General features: G+C 43.4%; 1 protein-coding gene across 1 annotated transcript in view; it reads right to left on the reverse strand.

Annotated features, from left to right (window-relative positions):
• The window catches only part of LOC117453843 (mitogen-activated protein kinase kinase kinase kinase 4), a 130560-nt gene extending 109110 nt beyond the window's left edge, over positions 1–21450 (reverse strand). Inside the window, exons 1-2 of the mRNA XM_034092858.1 lie at positions 21272–21450; positions 19943–20008 (exon numbers count right to left, since the gene is read on the reverse strand). Coding sequence (XP_033948749.1) covers positions 19943–20008; positions 21272–21328 — 123 coding nt within the window. The 5' untranslated portion in view covers positions 21329–21450. The remainder of the gene's footprint in view (positions 1–19942; positions 20009–21271) is intronic.
• Positions 21451–25529: the final 4079 nt, after the last annotated feature.

Below are 25529 nucleotides of genomic sequence, written 5' to 3' on the forward strand. Positions count from 1 at the left end.
GCCTCTGGCGGTCAGTAGGGACGACATAGAACGATAGTTACGGCTGTAACTACAGTTCTATGAGTCCCGGATGACCGCCAGAGTTTCCTGTCACTCAGAATTCTTGTGTGCTCGCGAGAAGATTCTGGGAACAGATCCTCTGTCGACACCGGCTGATGTAGCCGGTGTCACGTGGGTCACACGTGACTTTGTTGTTATTGGTACTCGAGCTGCGCATGCGCGCGATGGACATATCCAGTGCTAAAGCACCGCCTCTGGCGGTCATCCGGGACTCATAGAACCGTAGTTACAGCCGTAACTATCGTTTTATAGTAGGCAAACCCGTAAGTTAGCCCCGCAAGACAATTGGATGTGTGTTCATTTGATTATATTGTAGAACATTATATTTGTTGCAAAATACATGTTTAAAATACTTAGAAGCAGGATAATCTCAACAAATTAACACTTTAAAAAAAAAATAAGAATAAGTGCAACCGGTAGAAGTAGAAAGCTGACGTTATGGCTATAAACAAACTACTACAAGGTCACATGACTTCACGTTAACACTGCTAAGCTAAAGGTGGACTTTGTTTAATGCGATGACTTTGGACATTTACGATTGAGGTATTTATGAAAGTATTTTTTGTGTTGGGCAAAACATGCAAACCTCATTAGCTTGTATTGACCCGAGAGCTCATTTCAAGCATCCAACCAAAATCTATTTCAAGTGGTGAATGCCTAGCAAGGCTATCTAGCTAGTCTTCATTTGGTGAAAGAAAAACTAGAATCCAGAAAGTGTGCAGAAAATAACAACATAACAAATTAGCAACATACCTTTATTTACATTTCGTTAGTTATTTGTTTTATCATTTAGACTTAAAGCTAATAAGATAGCTTTTTTTTACCCAAACAGTAGCATTTTTTTAAATATGTTGTATTTTACACAACCCTATGTACTGCACGCCCTATCACGTCCTCTCCTGAACCTTTGATCAATAATACAATTTGAGTAAATGCACAATTACTGATTATCATACTGTAGTAAGTTTGTAAATGTAAAATATATTGGGCATCAAGTTTTATATAGCAAGTGGAATGGTATGACATGCCTTCACATTAAAGTGTAGTGAAACTGTTGCTGATGCAGCAGTCGTGAAACAGTCTCCTTGTCAGTTAACCGCCTAAGTGATATTCTTTCCAAATATATTCCGCTTTTTATATTGGATGTGAGATGTACAGTGTCAGGCTCACTGACTCACTGGCCTTGATTCTGTCCCCAAGCGGAGGACGTTGTCTCCATAATTGCGAAGAATTGTGGCACAGAAACCGCCACTGGCCTGACTGTGATAAATAAGGAAATGGCTTCCTGTCCCTTCAGACTCTATGCTGTCTGCGCTGCCTGCCACCACGACTTACAAATGTCAAATGTTCCACTCTAAACCGGGCTTCTTATTAACAATATGCAATATGCAACACACACACACACACACACACACACACACACACACACACACACACACACACACACACACACACACACACACACACACACACACACACACACACACACACACACACACACACACACACACACACACACACACACACACACACACACACACACACACACACACACACACACACACACACACACACACACACACACACACACACACACACACAATAAGTGTGCTCTACAAATAATGTCTGTGAAAAGGTTAATATGTCCATACGTATGCTAATTAAATACAAAGGACATTTATAATGCAGACAGCAAGGGGACAAATGAGAGAACAACTTTTACTTTGTCTAAATTCTGCTGGAACAAAAATAATTTCCCAATTTTGGGATGAATAAAGCATCTATCTATCCATCTTTCTATCTATTCCAGTCTAACTTTCTGTCTCACCCCTCTCTCTGTCTGTCTCCCATCTCCATCTCCTGTCTTTCTATATAGAGGTGCAGGAATGAGTCCAAATCACAAAAATAAGGCAACATTTTAGCACTTCTGGGTTCCGTTGTCATGTAGTTGACGTTTTTGTATCTACTTTTTGGTAAGATGCCTGCCTACGATATTAAAGACGTTAGTTTACAGCCCATACGTGAATATCTTAAGATTTTACATGTAAAAACAGCAGTGGCTAACAAGTGACTAAATGAGACTACTAAACGTCATCACGCCGAACATTAGCCGCCTTTAGCTTAGCGATGCAGACATGGCGGCATCCCACCTTGATTTTGTTTGTTTATAGACAAACATAAGCTTTATACTTCTGGTGATTGCATTCACATTTCACACTGCTATTATAAAAGTGGTGTGAATATGTAGAGATTATCCTGCAAAGCAAAACATGTAAGTAGCATAAACGTGTGATTGCCACAGATCTTATTTTACGCAATATTCCAAAATCCAATGAGATAATCCTGTTGTCTTTTTTTATCTCCTTCACATTACAGTATTGGACAGCCTTTGTGTTTGGATGGACTGTGTGTGTGTGTGTGTGTGTGTGTGTGTGTGTGTGTGTGTGTGTGTGTGTGTGTGTGTGTGTGTGTGTGTGTGTGTGTGTGTGTGTGTGTGTGTGTGTGTGTGTGTGTGTGTGTGTGTGTGTGTGTGTGTGTGTGTCTCCCACTCCATTCACACGGCCCCTTCACTGGCTGGCACTACGGGGTCAGAGAGCTGGACTGGTTTGACATTATGTTGAGTATCATGCTGCTAAAAACTCAATGTCCTACTGTCCAAGGAAATTAACTGAGAGAATAGCGTGGCCCCGACCACTCTGTTTTTGCGTAGGCACATGTGTGTACTAACATGTTTGTAGTCAGCAGTGAGGCTCAAAATAAAATAACAATATATCTTATAGATACAATCATACATTTTCAATAGCCAACAAGTCTATAGACAAATAAAGGAGCTGACCCAATTTCAATTATCAAAGAAATATATGTTGGCCAATAAGTAACAACAATTTAAAGATTTTTTAAATAAATGAGGTTAAAATGTTAACATAGGTTCAGGAGCATGGCCACGCCTAAAACTCCGCCTCAAACCACGGCCACCCCTATTTATATCCGGCAAAACTTCCGGCCACTGCTCGTCTCCATCCTTTCAAAGACTGACAGCCAGACCGTGACTCACGCCGCGCGTCGTCACGGTTCAAACAAGCTACACTCTACCACCAGAACATTCAACTTACCATGGATCCCGAACTGCTGATCAACTCACCAGAGTCAGACGAAGATCTCTTCGACATCGGCTACCCGCCATCCACGTTTCAGCAGTTGGATCTAAGCCAAGCATCCGAACGGAGCCGCGTGCGCTCAGCAATCAGTGTTCCACACACCAGCCGCCACAGCTCCCACTCAAGCTCCCCCAACGAGACACCTCCAACTCCAGACAGGTCCCAGGCTTCGTCTACTCCGAGCCCGAACTACGGAGGTGGACAGTCACTCAACTCCAACGTTTCCTGAGAGAAAACGGCATCCACTTTCGCCGAAACGACAACAAGGCTAGACTGTTCAATCTCTAGAAAGCCTACAGCAGCACAACGGCAAGAGCAACGACACACACAGCTCTTCCTGCTCCAGAGCCAACCACCGCGCGGCGCGCGCACCACGGGTCGTGACGTCACAGGCCGCCGTCCTCCTCCACGGACACAGCCCGACTCACCAGCACCCCCTGGTGGGGGCCAGGTCGTATTGCCCTCTGTACCTGCTCACAGGCTTCACAAAAATCCCCTTGCACATACATCCCTTCATCCCTTCATCCCTCCATCCCTTCTTCTTTCCTACCTTCAGCAATCCACAGCAACCGCTTACCTTCCTCCTCTAGCAGCTAACCCCGTAGCAACAGCGCCTCACCCAGTGAGCAGACTCTCCGGTCTCCCTCTCTCTGACCCTCGCAGTGAGCAGACGCTCCGGTCTCTCTCTCTCGACCCTCACAGAGAGCAGACGCTCCGCTCTCTCTCTCTCTCTCTCTCTCTCTCTCTCTCTCGACCCTCGCAGTGAGCAGACGTTCCGGTCTCTCTCTCTCGACCCTCGCAGAGAGCAGACGCTCCGCTCTCTCTCTCTCCGACCCTCGCAGTGAGCAAACGCTCCGGTCTCTCTCTCGACCCTCACAGAGAGCAGACGCTCCGCTCTCTCTCTCTCCGACCCTCGCAGTGAGCAAACGCTCCGGTCTCTCTCTCTCTCTCGACCCTCACAGAGAGCAGACGCTCCGCTCTCTCTCTCTCCGACCCTCGCAGTGAGCAAACGCTCCGGTCTCTCTCTCTCTCGACCCTCACAGAGAGCAGACGCTCCGCTCTCTCTCTCTCTCTCGACCCTCGCAGTGAGTAGACGTTCCAGTCTCTCTCTCTCTCTCTCTCTCGACCCTCGCAGTGAGCAGAGGCTCCGGTCTCTCTCTCTCGACCCCCGCAGTGAGCAGAGGCTCCGGTCTCTCTCTCTCGACCCTCGCAGTGAGCAGAGGCTCCGGTCTCTCTCTCTCGCCCCCCACAGTGAGCAGAGGCTCCGGTCTCTCTCTCTGACCCTCGCAGTGAGCAGAGGCTCCGGTCTCTCTCTCTGACCCTCGCAGTGAGCAGAGGCTCCGGTCTCTCTCTCTCGACCCTCGCAGTGAGCAGAGGCTCCGGTCTCTCTCTCTCTCTCTCGACCCTCGCAGTGAGCAGAGGCTCCGGTCTCTCTCTCACTCTCGACCCTCGCAGTGAGCAGAGGCTCCGGTCTCTCTCTCTCTCTCGACCCCCTCAGTGAGCAGAGGCTCCTGTCTCTCTCTCTCTCGACCCTCGCAGTGAGCAGAGGCTCCGGTCTCTCTCTCTCTCTCTCGACCCTCGCAGTGAGCAGAGGCTCCGGTCTCTCTCTCACTCTCGACCCTCGCAGTGAGCAGAGGCTCCGGTCTCTCTCTCTCTCGACCCCCGCAGTGAGCAGAGGCTCCGGTCTCTCTCTCTCTGACCCTCGCAGTGAGCAAACGCTCCGGTCTCTCTCTCTCGACCCTCGCAGTGAGCAGAGGCTCCGGTCTCTCTCTCTCGACCCCCGCAGTGAGCAGAGTCTCCGGTCTCTCTCTCTCGACCCCCGCAGTGAGCAGAGTCTCCGGTCTCTCTCTCTCTCTCTCTCGACCCTCGCAGTGAGCAGAGTCTCCGGTCTCTCTCTCTCTCTCTCTCTCTCGACCCTCGCAGTGAGCAGAGTCTCCGGTCTCTCTCTCTCAACCCCCGCAGTGAGCAGAGTCTCCGGTCTCTCTCTCTCGACCCTCGCAGTGAGCAGAGGCTCCGGTCTCTCTCTCTCGACCCTCGCAGTGAGCAGACGTTCCGGTCTCTCTCTCTCTCTCTCTGACCCTCGCAGTGAGCAGACGCTCCGGTCTCTCCCTCTCTGACCCTCGCAGTGAGCAGACGCTCCGGTCTCTCTCTCTCTCGACCCTCGCAGTGAGCAGAGGCTCCGGTCTCTCTCTCTGACCCTCGCAGTGAGCAGACGCTCCGGTCTCTCCCTCTCTCGACCCTCGCAGTGAGCAGAGGCTCCGGTCTCTCCCTCTCTGACCCTCGCAGTGAGCGGACGCTCCGGTCTCTCCCTCTCTCGACCCCCGCAGTGAGCAGAGGCTCCGGTCTCTCTCTCTGACCCTCGCAGTGAGCAGAGGCTCCGGTCTCTCTCTCTCGACCCTCGCAGTGAGCAGAGGCTCCGGTCTCTCTCTCTCGACCCTCGCAGTGAGCAGAGGCTCCGGTCTCTCTCTCTGACCCTCGCAGTGAGCAGACGCTCCGGTCTCTCCCTCTCTCGACCCTCGCAGTGAGCAGAGGCTCCGGTCTCTCCTCTCTGACCCTCGCAGTGAGCAGAGGCTCCGGTCTCTCCTCTCTGACCCTCGCAGTGAGCAGAGGCTCCGGTCTCTCTCTCTCGACCCTCGCAGTGAGCAGAGGCTCCGGTCTCTCTCTCTGACCCTCGCAGTGAGCAGACGCTCCGGTCTCTCCCTCTCTCGACCCTCGCAGTGAGCAGAGGCTCCGGTCTCTCCCTCTCTGACCCTCGCAGTGAGCAGACGCTCCGGTCTCTCCCTCTCTCGACCCCCGCAGTGAGCAGAGGCTCCGGTCTCTCTCTCTGACCCTCGCAGTGAGCAGACGCTCCGGTCTCTCCCTCTCTGACCCTCGCAGTGAGCAGAGGCTCCGGTCTCTCCCTCTCTGACCCTCGCCGTGAGCAGAGGCTCCGGTCTCTCTCTCTCTGACCCTCGCAGCGAGCAGACACTCCGGTCTCTCTCGCTCTGACCCTCGCAGCGAGCAGACGCTCCGGTCTCTCTCGCTCTGACCCTCGCAGTGAGTAGACGTGCCTGTCTCTCTCTCTCTCTCTGACCCTCGCAGTGAGCAGATGCTCCGGTCTCTCTCACTCCGACTCTCGCCGTGAGCAGACGCTCCGGTCTCTCTCTCAGAAAAATAAATGAATAATAAAAATAAACTTCGCTAGCCAAGCCGCCGGCCGCATCAGATGACCATTACATGTATGTATGATCTGTACGTGCAGTGTATTTGTAAAGCGCTTTGAGAGTCATTGATAAAGCGCCATAATAAATATAAGGATTATTATTATTATTTATTATTTATTATCAACCCGCTCAACCAGGGAACATACCGGGGTGCTCCAGACTCCAAGCGTTACTGCAGCATCTTCGCAGCACTCGCATCCCTCCCTTGCCAATTATGCGGAGCCCCCTGCCCACCCAGCCTTAGCATGCTTAGTCAGCTCTCCACCATCTCAAACACCTCACTCACCTTCCTCTCCATCACGCAACGCCTCAGACTTTAACTGTCTATCACCCGCAGGGAGGCAGGACGGCGTGCAACAATTTCAATGACCTAGGCTGCTCTTTTTCTAGCTGCCGCCTCATGCACATCTGCTCTTTCTGCGGCGGCGCTCATGCCAGGAGCACCTGCCCCCACAACCCAACTACATCAGCAGATTGACTAGCACGGCAACTCAGCACACCCGTCAAGATAAGCAACTTAGCTACCGCCTCAGTGAATCATCCAGATAGTCCGTTTACTTCTCACCAAAGGCTTCACCCATGATTTCCACCCAGGCTTAGCAATACTGCCTGACACATCTCACATCTGCCACAACCTTCAGTCCGCTTTAACAGAACCTCACACCTTTGACACCTTACTGGGCAAAGAAGTCAAAGAAGGATTCATGATAGGCCATTCAATAGTCCCCAAACAACCACAGACTCCCCCACATGCTCCATCTTCTCGACTTCTTTCTCACAGTCACTCCACCATCCTCACCCCCCCGCCACGGGCTGAGCACACTCATACAAATATTTTTCAGACCTTGGCATTCCTCCGTCTGAGGAGAAAACCTCAGGGCCTACAACCTCCATTGAGTTTCTACGCATCACCCTGGACTCAATGTCTTTCCGGGCTTCTCCATCCTCAGAGAAAGTACAGCGCATCACTCTCCTCTTGTCAAACTACTTACAGGCAGACAGATGCACGAAACGGCAGCCGTTAGCCCTCCACGGCAAACGACTCTCATATTCACACTCCGGAATAAAACGGATCAGCTGGGAATTTCTTTCCCCATCCACATCTTCCGCCTGAACTCGTATCCCAGCCATACGAGCCACTAACCAAATACTTCAGCGCAAGATACGATGCATACGCAACGCCTCAACACCCACTCTCTCTCACCGAAACAGGGTAAAGGGCCACACGTTTCTGGTTCCAGAAACACTTCCACAACGTGTTGCTCACTTTGGGGATATGCTCAGAATATTATTCGAGCCATTCCTCCCGCATTGGCGCAGCGTCCACAGCAGCTAGACCGGGCATCCCGTATACAACCATCTAGGCCCTCGGCCGCTCGTCATCCCAAGCGTATCACGCTTACATCCGCAACAATCTTAATGATCTCAGACACGCACACGCTTAAGTCAGCTGCTTTAATCCGACTCTTTTGGGGGCCCGTAAGCAGCCCACGCAGATCATGCCGGAGACGGAACCCCCACTCTGAGTCTCCCACTGCACGGACCACAGCTCGTCCTCCCAGATCATCCCTTCACCCCCCTCATATCATTCACATGTTACTTCAATAAACTTACAAACATCACCTTGTTGTGGCGTGGTTCCTGCTAGTGAAATGAGGTTAAATTGTTAACATAGGTTCAGGAGCATGGCCACGCCTAAAACTCCACCTCGAACCACGGCCACCCCTATTTATATCCGGCAAAACTTCCGGCCACTGCTCGTCTCCATCCTTTCAACCCACCCTCCCTCTCCCTTTCTACCCATACAGTTCCCCTTCCGACTCACACCGAGCGATACATCCACCCATCCCTTCTTCCCTCCCTCAACATCCCTACATCCCTACATCCCCTCATCCCAACATCCCTACATCCCAACATCCCTACATCCCTCCCTCCCTCATCCCTTCATCCCTACATCCCAACATCCCTCATCCCTACATCCCTACATCCCTCCCTCCCTCCCCATCTATATTTAAACGGTGCACGTTTATATACTGCGTATACTAACACCTTAATCCCAGGTATCGTCTGGGGGGCCCGTAATCAGCCCACGCAGATCATGCCGGAGACGGAACCCCCACTCTGAGTCTCCCACTGCACGGACCACAGCTCGTCCTCCCAGATCATCTCTTCACCCCCCTCATATCATTCACATGTTACTTCAATAAACTTACAAACATCACCTTGTTGTGGCGTGGTTCCTGCTAGTGAATGGCTCTTGTTGTTACTTTATCCCACTTGATGCTTTAACGCTTCATATTTCTCCAGACTAATGAAGGACTACAGATGTTCCAAAAATGATTATGTGGTACCAGGTCAGTGGCAAAAAAACACGACAGTACTCGTTTTTCTATGAGTACCACAATACCACTGTCAGGGCCCAAAACTAACAGCGTCAACGAGTCTGGAAGACAGTAAACTCACTATTGACCTGTCCAGGAGATGCAAGTATTTTTTCCCTGGGAATTCTGCATGGTGGACAACACATCTGTGTTCAAATCGGGAGGAGGAAAGCTAGTCAAAATGAGCTGTTAGCAGTTAGCTGTTGGCAGGCTGTAATAAGTTGAAGGGGGTTCCATTGAGTTACATTATTTTACTGGTAAGGGTTACAAACACGAACATTTCTGGTATTGTCAAATCCTATTGACAATGATCTTATCTTATCTTAAAACAGGAATGACAAGTCATCGTTGTGGTTTTTTCTGATGATATTCTTTACTCTGACAGTGTTTGTTCACCAAAGAACAGTGACAAGTTTTGCCTATCAAATAATCAGCGAGTTACATTCATATCATTTATCAATGTTTGTAAATGTATGTACTGTGGTTTTATGATAAAGAGCGTCCCGTCATATTATTATATTGAATATCTATATAATATTACAATAATGATGTATGTAATATTACAAAGGTTAATTTACTCTATAGCCATTTCCTTCAAATTATATTTAGAAATGTAATGGAAGGAAAAGTAAAGTTGTGTTCAATAACATGAATGATAGTTGCACTGCACTTAGGGCAGGCCCTGTCTGGTAGCTTGCTAGCTTAGTGGAGCACTCCATGGAACCGAGCCTTCGTTAAGGTCATCAATTTGCTTTACCTACTTTGACCAGGCAAAAGGTCTGCTTATGAATAAAACCCATTTATGATAAAAGATAAATAAAGGCAGGTTTAAAAGTTTGTACTGCACACGTGTGGGGAGTGGGGAGTTTGAGAGGAAATGGCATTTATGAGGCAGGCGGGATCTTAAGAGAAGGCACCGCCTGCATCAAGTTGCATTATGAGAATTTAAGATTCAGCAATATGAGAGCCTCACCCATAGGGACTATATCTCAGCCTCGCTGCATTGATTTTTGAAAAGTCTTTTTTATTTTATCCAAGTTTTAAAATGAATCTCTGGAGTACATTTAATTATAGTGTTGGCATTTAGAAAGTACGGTAAGGCGGCAAGTCAGTTCTGCAGTGATATTCCAACTCTTTCCCCTTATTCTCAGTGCTCGGGTCACACAGAAAACACACGCACGGCAGGGTTTCCGCTAGGATTTTTCCTCGCCGGTCAAATGTCCGGGCAGAATTTATTTTACCGGACTAATTTGAAACTTACCGGTCATATTTCAATAATAATAAGAGTTGTGTAGCAGAGTTTCCGTTAGCATGTAATTACCGGACTATGAGCAGATATGCTTCTGTTTAAAACTCAGTTCACGGGGCTCATTTTTATATTGCTTCAGTTTATAATTGTAACAGATTCATTTTTCAATAAATGATTCCACAAACAACAAACAACATAATTATTACATTCAAACAAACTACTTGTAGTAGATAACGTACATTATTCAAAAGTTTACATTACATTTGAATAATAACACGGGAGAAACGGATCCTCTCTTTTCCCCTCTCTCTCTCTCCTGACAGCACGTCCGTTTCTCAAGCAGCTCCTGCAGCTCGCTAAACAGAGGGCGGGGCTTCAGGTGATTATGCAGAGCTGCGTGTCTCGGTCAGACTCAGCAGCTGATCTGATCTCTCTCTCGCGTCCGGTTACACTTCACTCGCGTTTATGTCCATATCGATCAGATCTAGCTCTCCTGATCGGCCTTTATAGAGAGCACCGATCAAACTATTAAGAGTGAATATCGGCCGATAATGACCGGCGGCCGATCGATCGGAGCCTCCCTAATTATTACCAGACATTTTGACCGGCAGGTTTTGAATTGACCGGTTTTTAATAAATGTCACCAGCTAAATACCGGTAATTACCGGCTAACGGAAACCCTGACGCACGGGTAATCGGCACAAAGCATAGCTCCAAACCTCATGGGGGGTTACTTTCCTCTACGCGCTTACATTTTCATCGCTCTCTCTCCCTCTTCCTTCCTCCCCTCCTCTATGTCTCTCTGCCTTTCACCCCTGCCTTCCTTCCTTTTGCCCTCTCTCGCTCACTCCGTTTCCACTCTTTGTTTTCATTTTGTTTCCTTTTCTCTCCGTCTCTCCCACCTCTGTGCAGAAACACAGCTCTACACTATTTCGGAGGATGTTTCCTGTCTCTCTGTGTCTCTTCTTTTTCCCCCAAGGTCAAACCCCCGCACAACATTGCTGAGCTTTGAAACAAGGCCTTTCATTTCAAAATAAGACGTTATTCATGTCAATGTTCCCAGTTTCAAATCATGTGTTAAAGAGTGACAACGTGCAATAATGTGACTCAAATAAACCGTCGAGTAGTTAATCTAATGCAAGGATTTTTCAAAATATGACTCTTCTAGGGGTCACGAAAGAGAGAAGGGGGGTGCGTTTTTTGCAGGTAGCAGTTGATCCAAACGTACATTTGGATTTTTTTGTACTCTTTAGTCAGCAGATCAGTCATCATTAGTAAGATATGATGATGATGACGATGATGATGATGATGATGATGATGTGGGTGACAGAAAAGGGAAATGACACTATTGAAACCAGAAAGATTTGAGGAAGTGTGAGTGATTCATTCTGGGAATCGATTGCTGCCAGCTGTTTTATGGCTGTGCAGTCAGTGAGGTTTCAACACGGAGCCTTCGAGGTTTACTTAGATGCGCTGGCTATGGAAGCAAATGCCCCAGATAAGGTGACCAGACCTCTGATGTATAAAGAGAACTGGTTTCGGAGTTGAAGGTGGTACCCTGTTCATTCCTATAAAAGTTGCTTTATGGCACATGAAGCAAATAATTGCCTCTCATGACAAAAAATGTCCAATAATTCCTAGATCAGATAGGGCAAAACGTTTTTTTTCTTGTCCAATGACATCATGGATTGACAAGTTCTAGTACCGTCGTTGGGACACTATGAAAATGAGCTTCAGCACCTCACTCACTTCCTGGGGTCTTGGACCAGACATAACATTACATTACATTACATTTCATTTAGCTGACGCTTTTATCCAAAGCGACTTACAATGACCAATTACAGGGACGTTCTCCCTGGAGTAACTAAGGGCTAAGTGCCTTACTCAAGTGTTCCTGGCGGGATTTGAACTCAGAACCTTCCGATCTTCACCCCACCTCACTATCCATTAGACCACCACTCAGTGTGCGAAAAAGTACACGTCCCACCGTCCGGGACGTGTTATTTACAATATCGGACAAGTAGATCTTTCAATTGACTTGTCCGGCGGACAAGTGATGTTTTTCGGCCTGATTTATTGACAAATTATTGATACATTCAGTTTACAAAAGGCAGAACTCATTTGCAAATTGTACGTGTCCGCCATTGTTCGTTTAGAAATGTTAGTTTCGGTTCTGCTTGTAGATTCCTAAGGAAATGCATCTCGCCGCTTTCTGTACAGTTAGACGGGGGTGGGGCGGAGCGGGGTGGGAAGTGTAGCACAGTGGCAGGGTTTGGAAGCAAAACTGGGTTCCGAGTAGAAACAAATAACAATTGTCCGGTACCGGGATTAATAAGAGTTGTAAGGACAGGAGGCGAGGCCGAGCCCCGCGGACTGCAGCTCTCTCTATGCTCCATATCAGCTGATCGCTGCACGGTGCAGCTCAGCGTCTCTCTCTCTTTCTACACACAGCGCATCCGCTGCCTGTTTGACAGCCTCATCTTTGTCAAATTTTCTTATGTTCTTTCTCTAACACATAATGAAGGTTATTAAGCGTTTTAGCTCCTGTGTTGTTAATATTGACCGCCATTTCCTTTATGAAGTGAAGCAGCCTCCCTGTCTGTGTCCTCGCGCTGTCCTCACATCCCCGGACCCCAGACTCGGAGGAGCACAGGGATGTCAGTATTGTTTATGAAGCAGGGTATAGAAAGTACATTATTGAAATGAAAATACTATTTATTTACTTTTACAAACAGTGAGCAGCTGGGCAGCTGCAGCATGTGTATTGCAGGACATGCATAGCGTGCAAGCGTCTTTGAGTTGTAGAAAAGCGCTAGGCCTATAGGCTATAAATATAATGTATTATTATTATTATTAGGTTATGTCCTATGTGTTGGACATGTGTGGTTGGACTCTGTCTCACAGGCAGGTTGCAGTGTAACATCAGAGGACACTGGGCCAGTTGTACGTTCTCAAACTGCACCACTTGGAACTAACTAAACAATGCAGAGATTATTTTTATATAATTGTATTCAATAACCGTAAGAAATTAAACAGTATGAAGTGATTTGTAAATAGGAATACAGATTTGACTTAATGTTTTCATAAATATATTTTTCTCCCAGTTTGACTTATTTTTACCCTCTCAAAGAACCGGAATCGAGAACCGAAAATAACCGGAATCGAAAAGCAGAACCGGAAGATTCGTTAAAATACAAACGATACCCAACCCTATGTGTGATGCAGTAAAATCGTACCGCTCACTTACGTTAAGCGGTGTCGTAAAAACCGTGGTGAAAAAAAAAAGTGAAAAATGTATTCGGACAAGTAAATTGCCAAATTCACTTGTCCATGGACAAGTACTCTCTAAAAACTTTTTCTCACACTGCCACTATCCCCATCTTGAGACAGCCCCATTCACAAGCAGTTGTCACAAATCACAAATGTTCTTCCAATTGTCCCGAAAAATTAGACTAGACTAATAAAACTTTCGATAAGTAATAGTCTAATAAAAAATGTAATACTGGCCGTTATTTATAAAATGTGTTGAGCTAATGGCCTTAGACTAAATTAACTATGGCTGTTGTAGTTTTGTTAGCCCCGAACACAAGTAACAACAGCTCCCATAGAAAGTGTGGGTTGTTGACTACAAATTGGTGTCTTTGGACATGGTGAACATATAGCCCAAAAGCAACAATGTTTCTACAGGTATCAGGATAAGTTTGAAGGGATATACCTATGGATTATTTTTGCCGGATGAGATTTTAAGAGAGATATTTGTTTTCCAAATCCTGCAGAAAATAAAACTACATGAAATGTGATGAACCACGCCCATCCCCAACTCCCCTGCCCAGACTTTATTTTTTCCCCATAGCTACAGAGAAAATGTGGACTTTTTTACACATTTGTCAAAAGCAAAAAGCTGATCTCAACTCACAACAATAAATACATGTTAAATAAACTGCTGTATTTTTTAAATATATGTTTACGTACAGGTCAGTTCCATGCTGTAACTGACATAAAAAAGTGACATGTTGTAATAATTTAGTCCTGCAACTAGTAGCTACTTCATCAGCTAGTCAGAGCAGCACAGTGTTGCATCAGCAGTCATCATGGTGCTAAGCGTTTGCGGACCTAGACATTGTCACATTCAAACACACAAAAAGGTGACTTTACAGCAGTTGCTTGCAAGGAAGGGAAGTTCCTCCTGCAAACAGGGAAACGCCCTGTGTGTGTGTGTGTGTGTGTGTGTGTGTGTGTGTGTGTGTGTGTGTGTGTGTGTGTGTGTGTGTGTGTGTGTGTGTGTGTGTGTGTGTGTGTGTGTGTGTGTGTGTGTGTGTGTGTGTGTGTGTGTGTGTGTGTGCGTGCGTGTGATGAGCATGTTCATCTAATTCTCATAGTAATGCAGTATTAAGACTTTCCAATAAAGCAACTAACTAACTTGTTTATTTCAAACAGCTTAATTTACTACGGTGCATTTATTTCTTCATGTATGAGCAGAGCAACCTATCACTAATCCCCCACAAAAAACTAATTAAATTGTTTTCGCACTCTCAGATTGTCAGACACTTATTTCCCCTGGGCCCCAAAATGACTGCAGGCATACTACTACCATGTGATTACTACTGCACATAATACATCCTTTAATACTAATAATGTGCATGGTGTACTGCATCAGTAGGACACCTAAGGTTATGTCCTTGTGTGCACACTCCAAAAAGAAAGAAAATCCCAAAAAGTTAAATATGTGCATGATGGCAAGGTTCAAAGGCAAGCAAAAGACGAAGAAGTAAGAGTGGAAGAATTAGGGTTATAAGACAAGTGAGGTTATATGACAGAGAAGATTAGAAATCCACTTTAGTTCTTGTCCTCAAAACCTCCCTCACTTTCTAGCCAAAACTGTACGGGTGGAGTTAGCAGAACTAAATGTCACGGGCAGGTCAAACACCAGTTTCATTACTGAAACATACTAAAGCTTAAATAACTGGAACAAACCCGTCATTATATCCTCTCCACCTTGGGTCTTGACTTTTGATTTCAAACCTCTGCACTCTCCAAGTCTGGAGTTTTCCTTTACCAGTGAAAATTCTGTGTTGTCTTATTATGTGCCAAAGCTGTTATGATCTGTCCATAATTATTTCCATTCTGATGATGAAGCGAAAATACAAAAAAGAAACCAAGTGGATTGAAGACTCTTGGGTTCTTGTGTAGTTTATGATGGTTTGAAATTGGTTCCTGGGGCAGTCTTCTGTCTGCTGACCAGGAGCACGTTTCGGTGGATTCAAAGGAAGACTTAGGCTAATGGGGCTCATTTCCTTTCAGTGTCAGTTCCCACTGTGACCGGGCTTTGGTTGACATTATATCTGAGTACTAACTGGCAATTAGTGGATCAAAACATTATGAGGATAACAGTTCTAGCAATTACAATAATCGACTCCTGTTGCTCGACACAAGTCAGATGTTCAACAAGAGAATTCGGAGCAAAGCTAATTGGAAACATTACCTTAGATGAACTGTGTTAACTACAACAAACAATGAGTGGCACATTGATGATGAATTATTGAAGGCTGACACAGAAGTTAGCATCACAAGGGCTGACTCAATTAAAACTCAATAAGATTTTTCCATTGGATTTCAAAATATTGCACAAAATAAGATCCTTGGACAACACACGTTGATAATACCTAAGACCTTTTTGTTCGGCAGGATAGTCTCCACATATTAACACCACTTTAAATGCAATTGCCAAAAGTAAATGGCTAACGTAAGTCTATAATCAAACAACATCACAGTCTCATGACATCACATCACCACCGCTAAGCAGACTCGTGTTTGGTGTGATGATGATAAGTAGCCTTTTTTAGTCACTTGTTTGCAACCTCCGTTTCTTTGACGCATAGATGCTTCGGGCATTTACAAGGGGTGAATATACTGAAGTATTTTGTGCTGTAGAACAAAACATAAAGATCTTGGGATTCATTCCTGCTCCATTTCTCTGCACTGCACATGAACCTCTTGCTCCATCTATCTCTTCAGCGTCTTCGCCCTTTAGCTCTTCTAAACTTCATTTTGTGCGTTTTGAAATGTTCCACATTCTGACTTTACGTAGTCTTGCTTTTCTTGAGACACGTGCCTGATTCTTTGTAATTCATTCACACAGAAGAGGACTCCTTTTTCCTACAGATTCTCAGAGGGTCAATGTTGCCAAGATCCACAGTGCTTCAGTCATTACCACCGAGCTGAGCCTTGATTTTCTTGATAAATGCTATATGTGTGTTTACTTGCTGCCTGCCCAATTAGATTTGTTTGCCCAACTTTACTGACCTTACCTTAGCCCTGCATGTTGCTAAATGTTAGATTGTAAACCCATATTAGACCTTACGAAAACTACTTTTTCGCAAAACCAGCCATTTCTCTGTTTTGGCCTTTTGGTTCTGCTGCAAGCCTTTATACAACAATAAAAAGCTAATACTATCAATTCAAACACATTTGTACTAAACAACAAAGTAGGCAAGAAACAATATGAACATTTCATGTCAGCATTATTGGCCAAAATGATTGCGATTCACAATATTATCACGTATAATCATGACATTATGCCTAAAATCATTATTTTACCAAATGGTAATACAGATGTTTACACTTCGAGTTAAGATCTGATCATCTGTTGCTGTATTTGCTGGAGTGAAATTACTTAAAAGGCTAATAATTGCAGTGTAATGAAACCCACATATAAGTAAACAGAGGAAATTACCAGATGCTTTGTCAGCATCTCCTGCAGTCAATCCACAACTGAGTGTTTTCTTAAGGTGCCGAATGTGTGTGTGTGTGTGTGTGTGTGTGTGTGTGTGTGTGTGTGTGTGTGTGTGTGTGTGTGTGTGTGTGTGTGTGTGTGTCGCTTGAGTCATTGTTCTAAAGGCCCTATTCCTGCCCTGGTTTCCCATGTGAAACTCACAGTATGGCTGAAACAGAAACACACGCACACACTTCTGAGTTTCTGTATCTGGGAACAGATTTGCAGAGTCCACATTGGGTTCACTTGATTGTCACTAAGCATCATACACTTACATCCAAACTTCTTTTATAGCAATTCATCTTATCGTTATTTCAGTCACTTGTTTTAAATACAAAGATGTCAACTAATGTGTCATTTTGCAAATAGTCCAAAAATAATTCCTTAGTCAATGTAAAACTCTCAAATATACCGATATTTCTAGGGATGCACGATATTGGTTTTTTGAAACCGATACCGATACCGATAACTTCCTGCTTCTCAAGACCGATACCGATACCGATAACCGATAATAAAAATTACGCCACTAATTATTTTAACGCGATTAACGCATGTGTATTTTTTGTCCTCGGCCGCCCCGTAGCTTCAGAGCGCATCGAGTTTAAAATACCATCTACAAGCTGATGCTGACAGCCCCGCTCCTGCCGCCCACTTGTGGCAGACCACACTTCCACACTCACCGGCAGGCACCGACTGGCCATCTGGAGGACCGGGAGGGTGTGTGTACGTGTGGTCCGAGCGAGCAAGAGAGAGACCTTACGCATTGTTGTTGTTAGCATCTGGTGCTAGCTAGCTGCGCTAACGGATATAAGGAGCTGTTTAAATGAAAACAGAGGAGCGCCCTATCCACACAACTGCGCCGAGCACTTGACTTGATGCAGGAAGCAGACAGCGGGACATTGTAGGAGAAGTCAGCACACTCAGCAACATGATTGCAGCGTCCAGGCAGCTCCGGTTCGAGCATATGCCTTGAGTTGCACATAGCTCCAACGTGGCGCGCGCACACACACACACACACACACACACACACACACACACACACACACACACACACACACACACACACACACACACACACACACACACACACACACACACACACACACACACACACACACACACACACACACACACACACACACACACACACACACACACAGTATTGTATTATTGTCTTCGTACGCTTTTAACACACCATCGTAGCGATGGCGTGACTGATCAGGTTCGAAGTATTAGGGAGCGCTGGATTTGTGAAGAACTCCCCTCTTCCTAAACCACTAACACCACAGTACTGGCAAAACGGGAGGAGCCGAGTGAAAAACAAGCGCCCCTCATCCCAATCCACCCACACCGCAGTATTTTTTCTTTTTTTTTACCCAAAAAATATATTGTATATTATCGGGGCTATTAATACTGGTATCGGTTTATCGGGATGACGTCATAATTCCTAATATCGGACCGATAATTATCGGGCCGATAATTATCGTGCATCCCTAGATATTTCTGATCAAATACCTTGATATCAATTTTTGCGACGATATTGGTGCTTCGATAAAATATTTACCGAAGGAGCTTTTGACAAATAATCATTAGAGTATAATGGCTTAGTGGATACAGAAAAATAATTGAAAAGTTTGGCAAGTAAGGAACATTAAATCCCTTAAATGTAATGCATCCTTTAAAATCAGTAAGTAATCACAATATACAAATCACAAATATAATGTGGTGCTTTAGCGCAAATCCTTGTGGAGTTAAACAGAACTGCCAAATAAATAAACTAATCGCTTACAATAAAATCGTACAAGTGTTCAGTCCACGTCCCCCTAAATAGGATTATCCAATATGAGTCCATAATGGAGGTTTTCTCCTTGATACAGCATCAATGAATGCGAGTCATTTGATGAAATTAGTGATTTGTTTTAGCCCGGAGTAAAAGCACCCTGTGTAAAGGCAACACAGGCCTCACTGTCCTGTGTGCATCTCTTGCAACATTTCCTCTTTCAGGAAATCAAGTGGCAATCGAGGCACACACCCACCTTCTGTCTCACACACATTCACACACACACACAGACCATCCATGGACCTCATTCATTCCTAAACCCTAAACTTTTGACCTGTACCTTCATTTATATTCTCACAGTTTTAAGCGATATAACACATTTTAAGGGAGACCATCGTCCAAGTCACTTCTTTAGCCAACTTAATGTGGTATTTATTGTTGATAATTATATACATGTGCCACACTGATAAGCAAGTAAACTATGTCAAAAAGTGATTTGAAGCTAACATGAATTTGCATCTATTCCTTGTGCAAAAAATACAACAACCCTCCACGTACAGCTCTATTGCTTTTGCTTAATTTGTTTTGGATTGAAGCAATTTGATGTAATCCTGTTTATAAATATCTTTTTTTGTTTTGTAAGGCTGGTACATCTTTTGAAAGCAGCCCGACAGAAATTAGTTTTTAAATCTAAAAATGTAAATGAGTCTGAACCCTTCTGTGGTACATTCATCCTACCTAAGAAGATCACTTTTTTGAAAGGTTGAAATCTGAGTGTGCCACAAAGGTTTAGCAAAACACAGTTTGTGTTATTGCAGAAACACGCAAGCAGAAATTGCACCGAGGGCACTACCATCTGCACAGAACTAAATAAGACTAAACACCTCCTGCAACCACAAACCACACCACTCACACACAAACAGATATTGCGATAAGGAAGTGAGCCCCACCCAGGGCCTTTAAAAGATACTACAGATTCTCATGTGTGTGTATGTGGGTTCTGCTTGTAAGAGCTAAAGGACGTTTCAGTCAGCTAAGAATTTCTTCTTCTTTCCTCCTAACTGACTGGAAGTAGCGTTTTAGCAATACGTTTTACCAGAAGTGACGTGTTTTATACCGTGTGTCCGCAGGCTTCTGGAGGCTCACGGTGGCTTGAGAGAAATCTTTTAACTACAACAAGCTATTTTTATGATCTCACTTACTGCCATGTAAACAGTGTTTGAATGGAAACATGATATATCAGTATCAGTTTGCAGCTGTGTCTACGTTCTGCCATGCATGCAACACACATCTTTTATGATGGGAAAAGAATGGCAGAAGGCGTCATGGGAGTACTCACCTTGTACACCTGACCGTACGTTCCATTTCCGACCACCTCCACCAACTCGAAGATACCAGCTGGATCCTATAAAAATAAAAATAGGAACAAATATAGAGAAATGACGCTCAGATTGGATTGATGCTAAGTATTAGCTGAGCAGATTTCACTACACATATATGGATATGATTTGCGATCTTAGCAAATGACCCATGCTAAGAGTTGATTACCCATACATCATTGAAAAATAAATGACAAATGATGATTGGTCAAGGTTTTTTAAAGGATCTGTACTATACAAAATGTTTTATTAAGGCTGTTATGTCTCTGCAGCAACACAATCATTCATTCTAAATTATATTTTCACATTTTTTGCCTCTACAAAATATTGCACTTAATTTTGATGACACTGCTTCAAAATACATTTTTTATAACCTGTTGATTCATTGTGCACCCATCATTTTATTACCCTGTACAGTATTTAATTGTACGTTCCATTTCATCTTATTCTATTTTACATGACATATATAGTTTAGTTATTCCTGCATTTTACTTGCACCAGTGTGTCTTGCACTACTTTACTTATTTTTAAGTCTTAAGTATCTTGTATGTTGCACTGTTAGAGGCGCCTTAGACTTAATACATTCATTAGCAACAACTACACTGTTACTGGTGTGTGACAATACAGCCTTTGAATGGTTGATTCTTGGGGCAAATGGAGAAGAACAATGCAGGGTTATACTGGGATGGAGACTAAGGAAGTGGGACTGCAAAAAGGATAACATTGTGAGTTATAAGAAACTGCTAAGAAATGATTGATGATTGTGTGTTTCATTAAAATACTATAAGCTACAACTTTTCAAAAATCCAATAACATGACAATAAACATACTTGAGTCACACAGTCATTTCCTATGCAAAATAATAAGGGGAAATGTCAAAAATATTGTGCAGAACAAAAGAAGACAAATACTTCCATAAACTGACTAACAAGTGTGTTTTTTGCCAATAATTACACACGTGAATCATGGTTAGCTTTCACTTGTTGCATGTCAACCTTTCAATCAAGGCAGCCAGCCAAAGGAAAGTCCTGTGTGTAAACACTGTAGCTTGTAAAGTTTCAGCAAACTGGACACAGTGCAGACAGATAGCGTAATGTTACAGGGTAATGTTATAATGTTTTCAACGCATTAAATACCGATTTAAGACACGATATAACGTTATAAAGTACATAGTGAGAGCCGACCGTTAGACAAGGGGGGAACATTAAGTTTCAAAGCAACACCCACCACATCCTCCAATGTTTACTCAAACATTTCATTAAAAAGCAAGACAACAGTTTTGAACTTACCCTTAAAGCAGCGAGGTCTATGCTGTCCAAACTTCGAGTGGTGTTTTCTCTCGACATTGCTGCCAATAAGTGTGTCAGCGGGTTGATATTTGTGGAAAAGACATGGACGCTCACAGTTTTCTCTACAAACTAACGGGTTTTCCTCTGGTCGGGTTAATTCCATAGAGGTTAATTCTGAAGTTTAGCTCTGCAGCGTCAAAAACACCACTTCCGGACCCATCTTTCAAAATAAGTGTCATTACTATTTGCGGTTATATTTCCACTTTTTAAAGATAGGAATGACACTGACATCAACAGAATTGTATTAAAAAGGCATACGTTTTATCAAAACAGTCTTAACTGTCTTAAAGTGCATCTAGAAAAATCAATATCAAATAAACTATGGGTTTTTTAAGTTGCGCTAGAAGATAACTTCCAGTTGGACTACTAGGTACACAGTACCCTACATACTTTAGTATGCATTTTTACTCTGCTTCAGGCTAAACATTTTACAATTAACTTCATTAAAGCGTGTTGTGAAATGAGCATCATCCGGTCTTGGATTGCAGTAATTTATTTTAACTTGACGCAGCTGAGGTTTGCTCATGGAAGTGTTTTCTCTTTCTTTACGCGACTCGGATAACATGACAACTAGTTAACCCCGGTGAAACGAAGTTTAAACATTAAGCTCAACATAAGTTAACAAATGCAGTAACGTTGAACAATCTCTCCACGTGTACCTCTGTGTATGTGCGCGCGAGTGTTTGTGTTTTTGTGGGGAGAAGTTCAGTTTATCGCGAGAACATCTCAGTAGTAGTATACATATTGACTGATTAATTAATAATTAACAAAGGTAAGTGAATAGATAATAATTCACGACTACAATGTAAAGTAGGCCTACAGAGAAAAATTCAAGGAAATTGTACACACACTCACACATAAGCAGGCTCCATAAAGATAACTAATGTGAGAAATCAACGGTTTACATTTTATGAATGTTCAACTCTTTTTGAAAAATCTACTATCATACTTTATTAATTATTTGAGCACATGTCACTACCTCTTTTCCTTTATACTTCATTAGATTTGAGGAAAAAACAGACTTCCCATGTGCCCAACGACTAATATTGTATGATAAGGAAAAAAAACAGTAAAAATATGACACATATTGAAATTTAAAGTGGAGAGCTGTGCAGGATTAACAGCATTAAAATGAACAAGATGTGCTTGCATTATGTGAATTTATTTTATGAAAAGTGTCTATGTAGGGGGTAAGAGTCAGCTTCAGGGTGGTCCCGGGCCTTGTTGATGAGGCCAGTAGCTAATGGGAAGAAAATGTTCTTGCTGTATCTGCGAAAATACACATTGCACAAGTATTTTTTATCTGTCAATTAATAACAAGACGAGTATAACAGATATGCATAAACATGCAGTGTAAATATATATAATATACATGTTATTGTTTTTCCACATTTTTTAAAGGTCCTGACTTATTTTTCTTGTGATTTAGTACCTCTGTACCAGACTTTGTACAAAAATACTTTAGACCAATTTAATAACTAAATACAATTTGAGCACAAATGGTTTTGAGTGTATTAATTGTCAAATGTCCCTTAACTCATTTATTTCACACAGTGTTAATCGCTTTTAACATACTTCAAAGTCTCCATCAAAGGAAATAAGTCACTTAAAAAAAGCAATATTTAACTTTGGGAAAATAATTTTCATATTTAACCTAATCAAATTTGCTCTTCTTATGACCTTTTATACCTACTTATAAGTTTATCCAAACCAGCTTATTTTTGTTTGACTATATATTTGAACTTTGCATATTTATTTATGTTTTTAAGTGTCAAATATATTGAAGACATGAAGCTTTACATTCCAGTCCCCTGAGCGAAACCAGTGAGTCACAGTCAGCATGGTGGAATAATGCTCATTATGTGGCCAGACACAGTCACTGGTGTGTGTGTGTGTGTGTGTGTGTGTGTGTGTGTGTGTGTGTGTGTGTGTGTGTGTGTGTGTGTGTGTGTGTGTGTGTGTGTGTGTGTGTGCGCGCGCGCGCGTGCGTGCGTGTTGGGGAGAAAACAGAGAAAGTGCAAGACTGTTGTGTTTGTGTGAGTGCACGACAATAAGAGAACGATGGTTAGTGACTCTCTTGCTCCCTCTGTATGTGTGCTTGTGTGTGTAAGTGAATGTGACGAAGTAAGAGCGAGAGTGGAGAGAGATGATGGCTGTGAGTGTGTGTAGTAGTGTGTGTGTTTGTGTCACAGTGAAGAATGGTCTCTCTGTGGTCTTGCACAGTGGCCCTGTTCACAGCAGGGTCAGCTGCCTACATACACGCATACACGCATACACACACACACACACACACACACACACACACACACACACACACACACACACACACACACACACACACACACACACACACACACACAAACACACACTCAAACACACATTTCTGGACTTGTATCCAAACTAAACAAGACATCCTTCTGAGACACAATTGAATAAGAAAATTCCGGAACCGATAAAGGCCGCTTGTCTGTGTGTCTGTCGCCATTATTTCAGTCTTTCCGTGCGAGATTCTGTTTATATTTAAAAAATATCAGGTATTCTGAGGAAGTTCAACTTATCTCCATCACCATGTCCTGCACACACTTCAGCAGCAGTGATGAGAGCAGCACATTTTTTTGTTTGCTGTAGACAAGACAAACTTTGCTTAATCTTTATTATAACTTTATTCCTTTGTAACGAATATGTATACACAACAGGAAAAATCAGGACATTACGACGACCAATAAGAACGCAAAAATAACAGATTTGTACTGTTTAGTTGTTTGGAGACACTAAAAGCGGTCTGAGAAGAGTTCTCGAATAGTAACCACTGTTTAAACATAACAACTGCACTGTTTTACAATACTTTAACCTGCACTCTCATCTGCACTTACAGTACAGTATGTAAATATATTTAACATGTTCATACAAATGCACAACTTTTTACTGTGATATCTTGTTTTCATAGTCACTTTATTTTTGCAGTATTATTATTTTTATTTTTATTCTATTTGATCTATATTTTTACCCTGTGTGAATCCTGTTTTTCATTCTGACACTGTTGCTGCTATTAACACCTGAATAAGGGGATACATAAAGTTTCATCTTATTTTATCTTAAAGCCTCAGGATAGTTTATTCTGCAACATTGGTAGGAAATGCTTCCCCAAACTGAGGTAGATTAATGAATGAAGTAATGGCACCCTTTTCAACCTACGCCTAAATCCTCCCTATTGATTGGATTAGAATAACATTTTAGAAATGTTCAAGGGAAAAATATATTTGAAGTCAACATCTCAACACACTTCACAGTCATTTTAAAGCAATTGGTATGGTATGGAAAAATGACTGTAACATGCTCATGTCGGCACATATTTGAAGGGTGAGCCGGAAAACCACAAGGGAACAGCGTCATTACAGTAAGTGTAGTTATTTGCTCGAAAAATGTAGCATACTGTCACAGAATCTATTTTCAGTTAATACCTGTCTGACTTCTTTCATCTTCTCGTAGTTATAGTTTATACAAGGGCTGTCCCATAGACTTGAGAAATCTAGCACAGGATTTCAGCGCATCTGACAGTCATCCTGTCCGCAGGAGAATTGCTGTTAGCATTTGGTTTAGCTTAGTCCATAATAATACTGGTGTGCTGATCCCCGCTTTGAAAACTACAAGCGAGCTTCTTTTGAGGATTTCTCCATTACAGTTTGAACTTACATTATCTCTTAAAACTGGAGGACGAAATAATCAGAAATGTAACACAGCTTTGTCTTTTTAGTGTTCATTGTTAGCATAAAATAGATTTTGAAGAGAAAGCATTATTTTTATTTTTATTGCAAGTGTTGTTGAGATTCTGTACTCCATTCATCATGCAACTGTGGGCTGTTACTGTATACTGTAATGACACCGCACCTACTGGCTTCTCCGACTCACCTGCAAAATACGTGTATACTGTACATGAACATAAGTGCGTACATGAACAGGTTGCCATATATTTTTCTTCATGATAAAATATAGCTTAAAAGTTATCTTTAAGGCACCTCTATATTCTTAAGGCTTGTGACTACCTTGTCAATGCGTAGTGTTTACTTTACTCTAGACTGAGTTACATTACCAACTGTGTCCTTGACAGATCGTTTAAACCTCCAACTGCTGCAAATAAAAGCTGCTCAGTAGCCAACATTTATAACGGTTTTCTGGACAGATTCCAAGTGTGTAGGTG

Source organism: Pseudochaenichthys georgianus, chromosome 10 (assembly GCF_902827115.2).
Source record: "Pseudochaenichthys georgianus chromosome 10, fPseGeo1.2, whole genome shotgun sequence".
Taxonomy (NCBI): Eukaryota; Metazoa; Chordata; class Actinopteri; order Perciformes; family Channichthyidae; genus Pseudochaenichthys; species Pseudochaenichthys georgianus.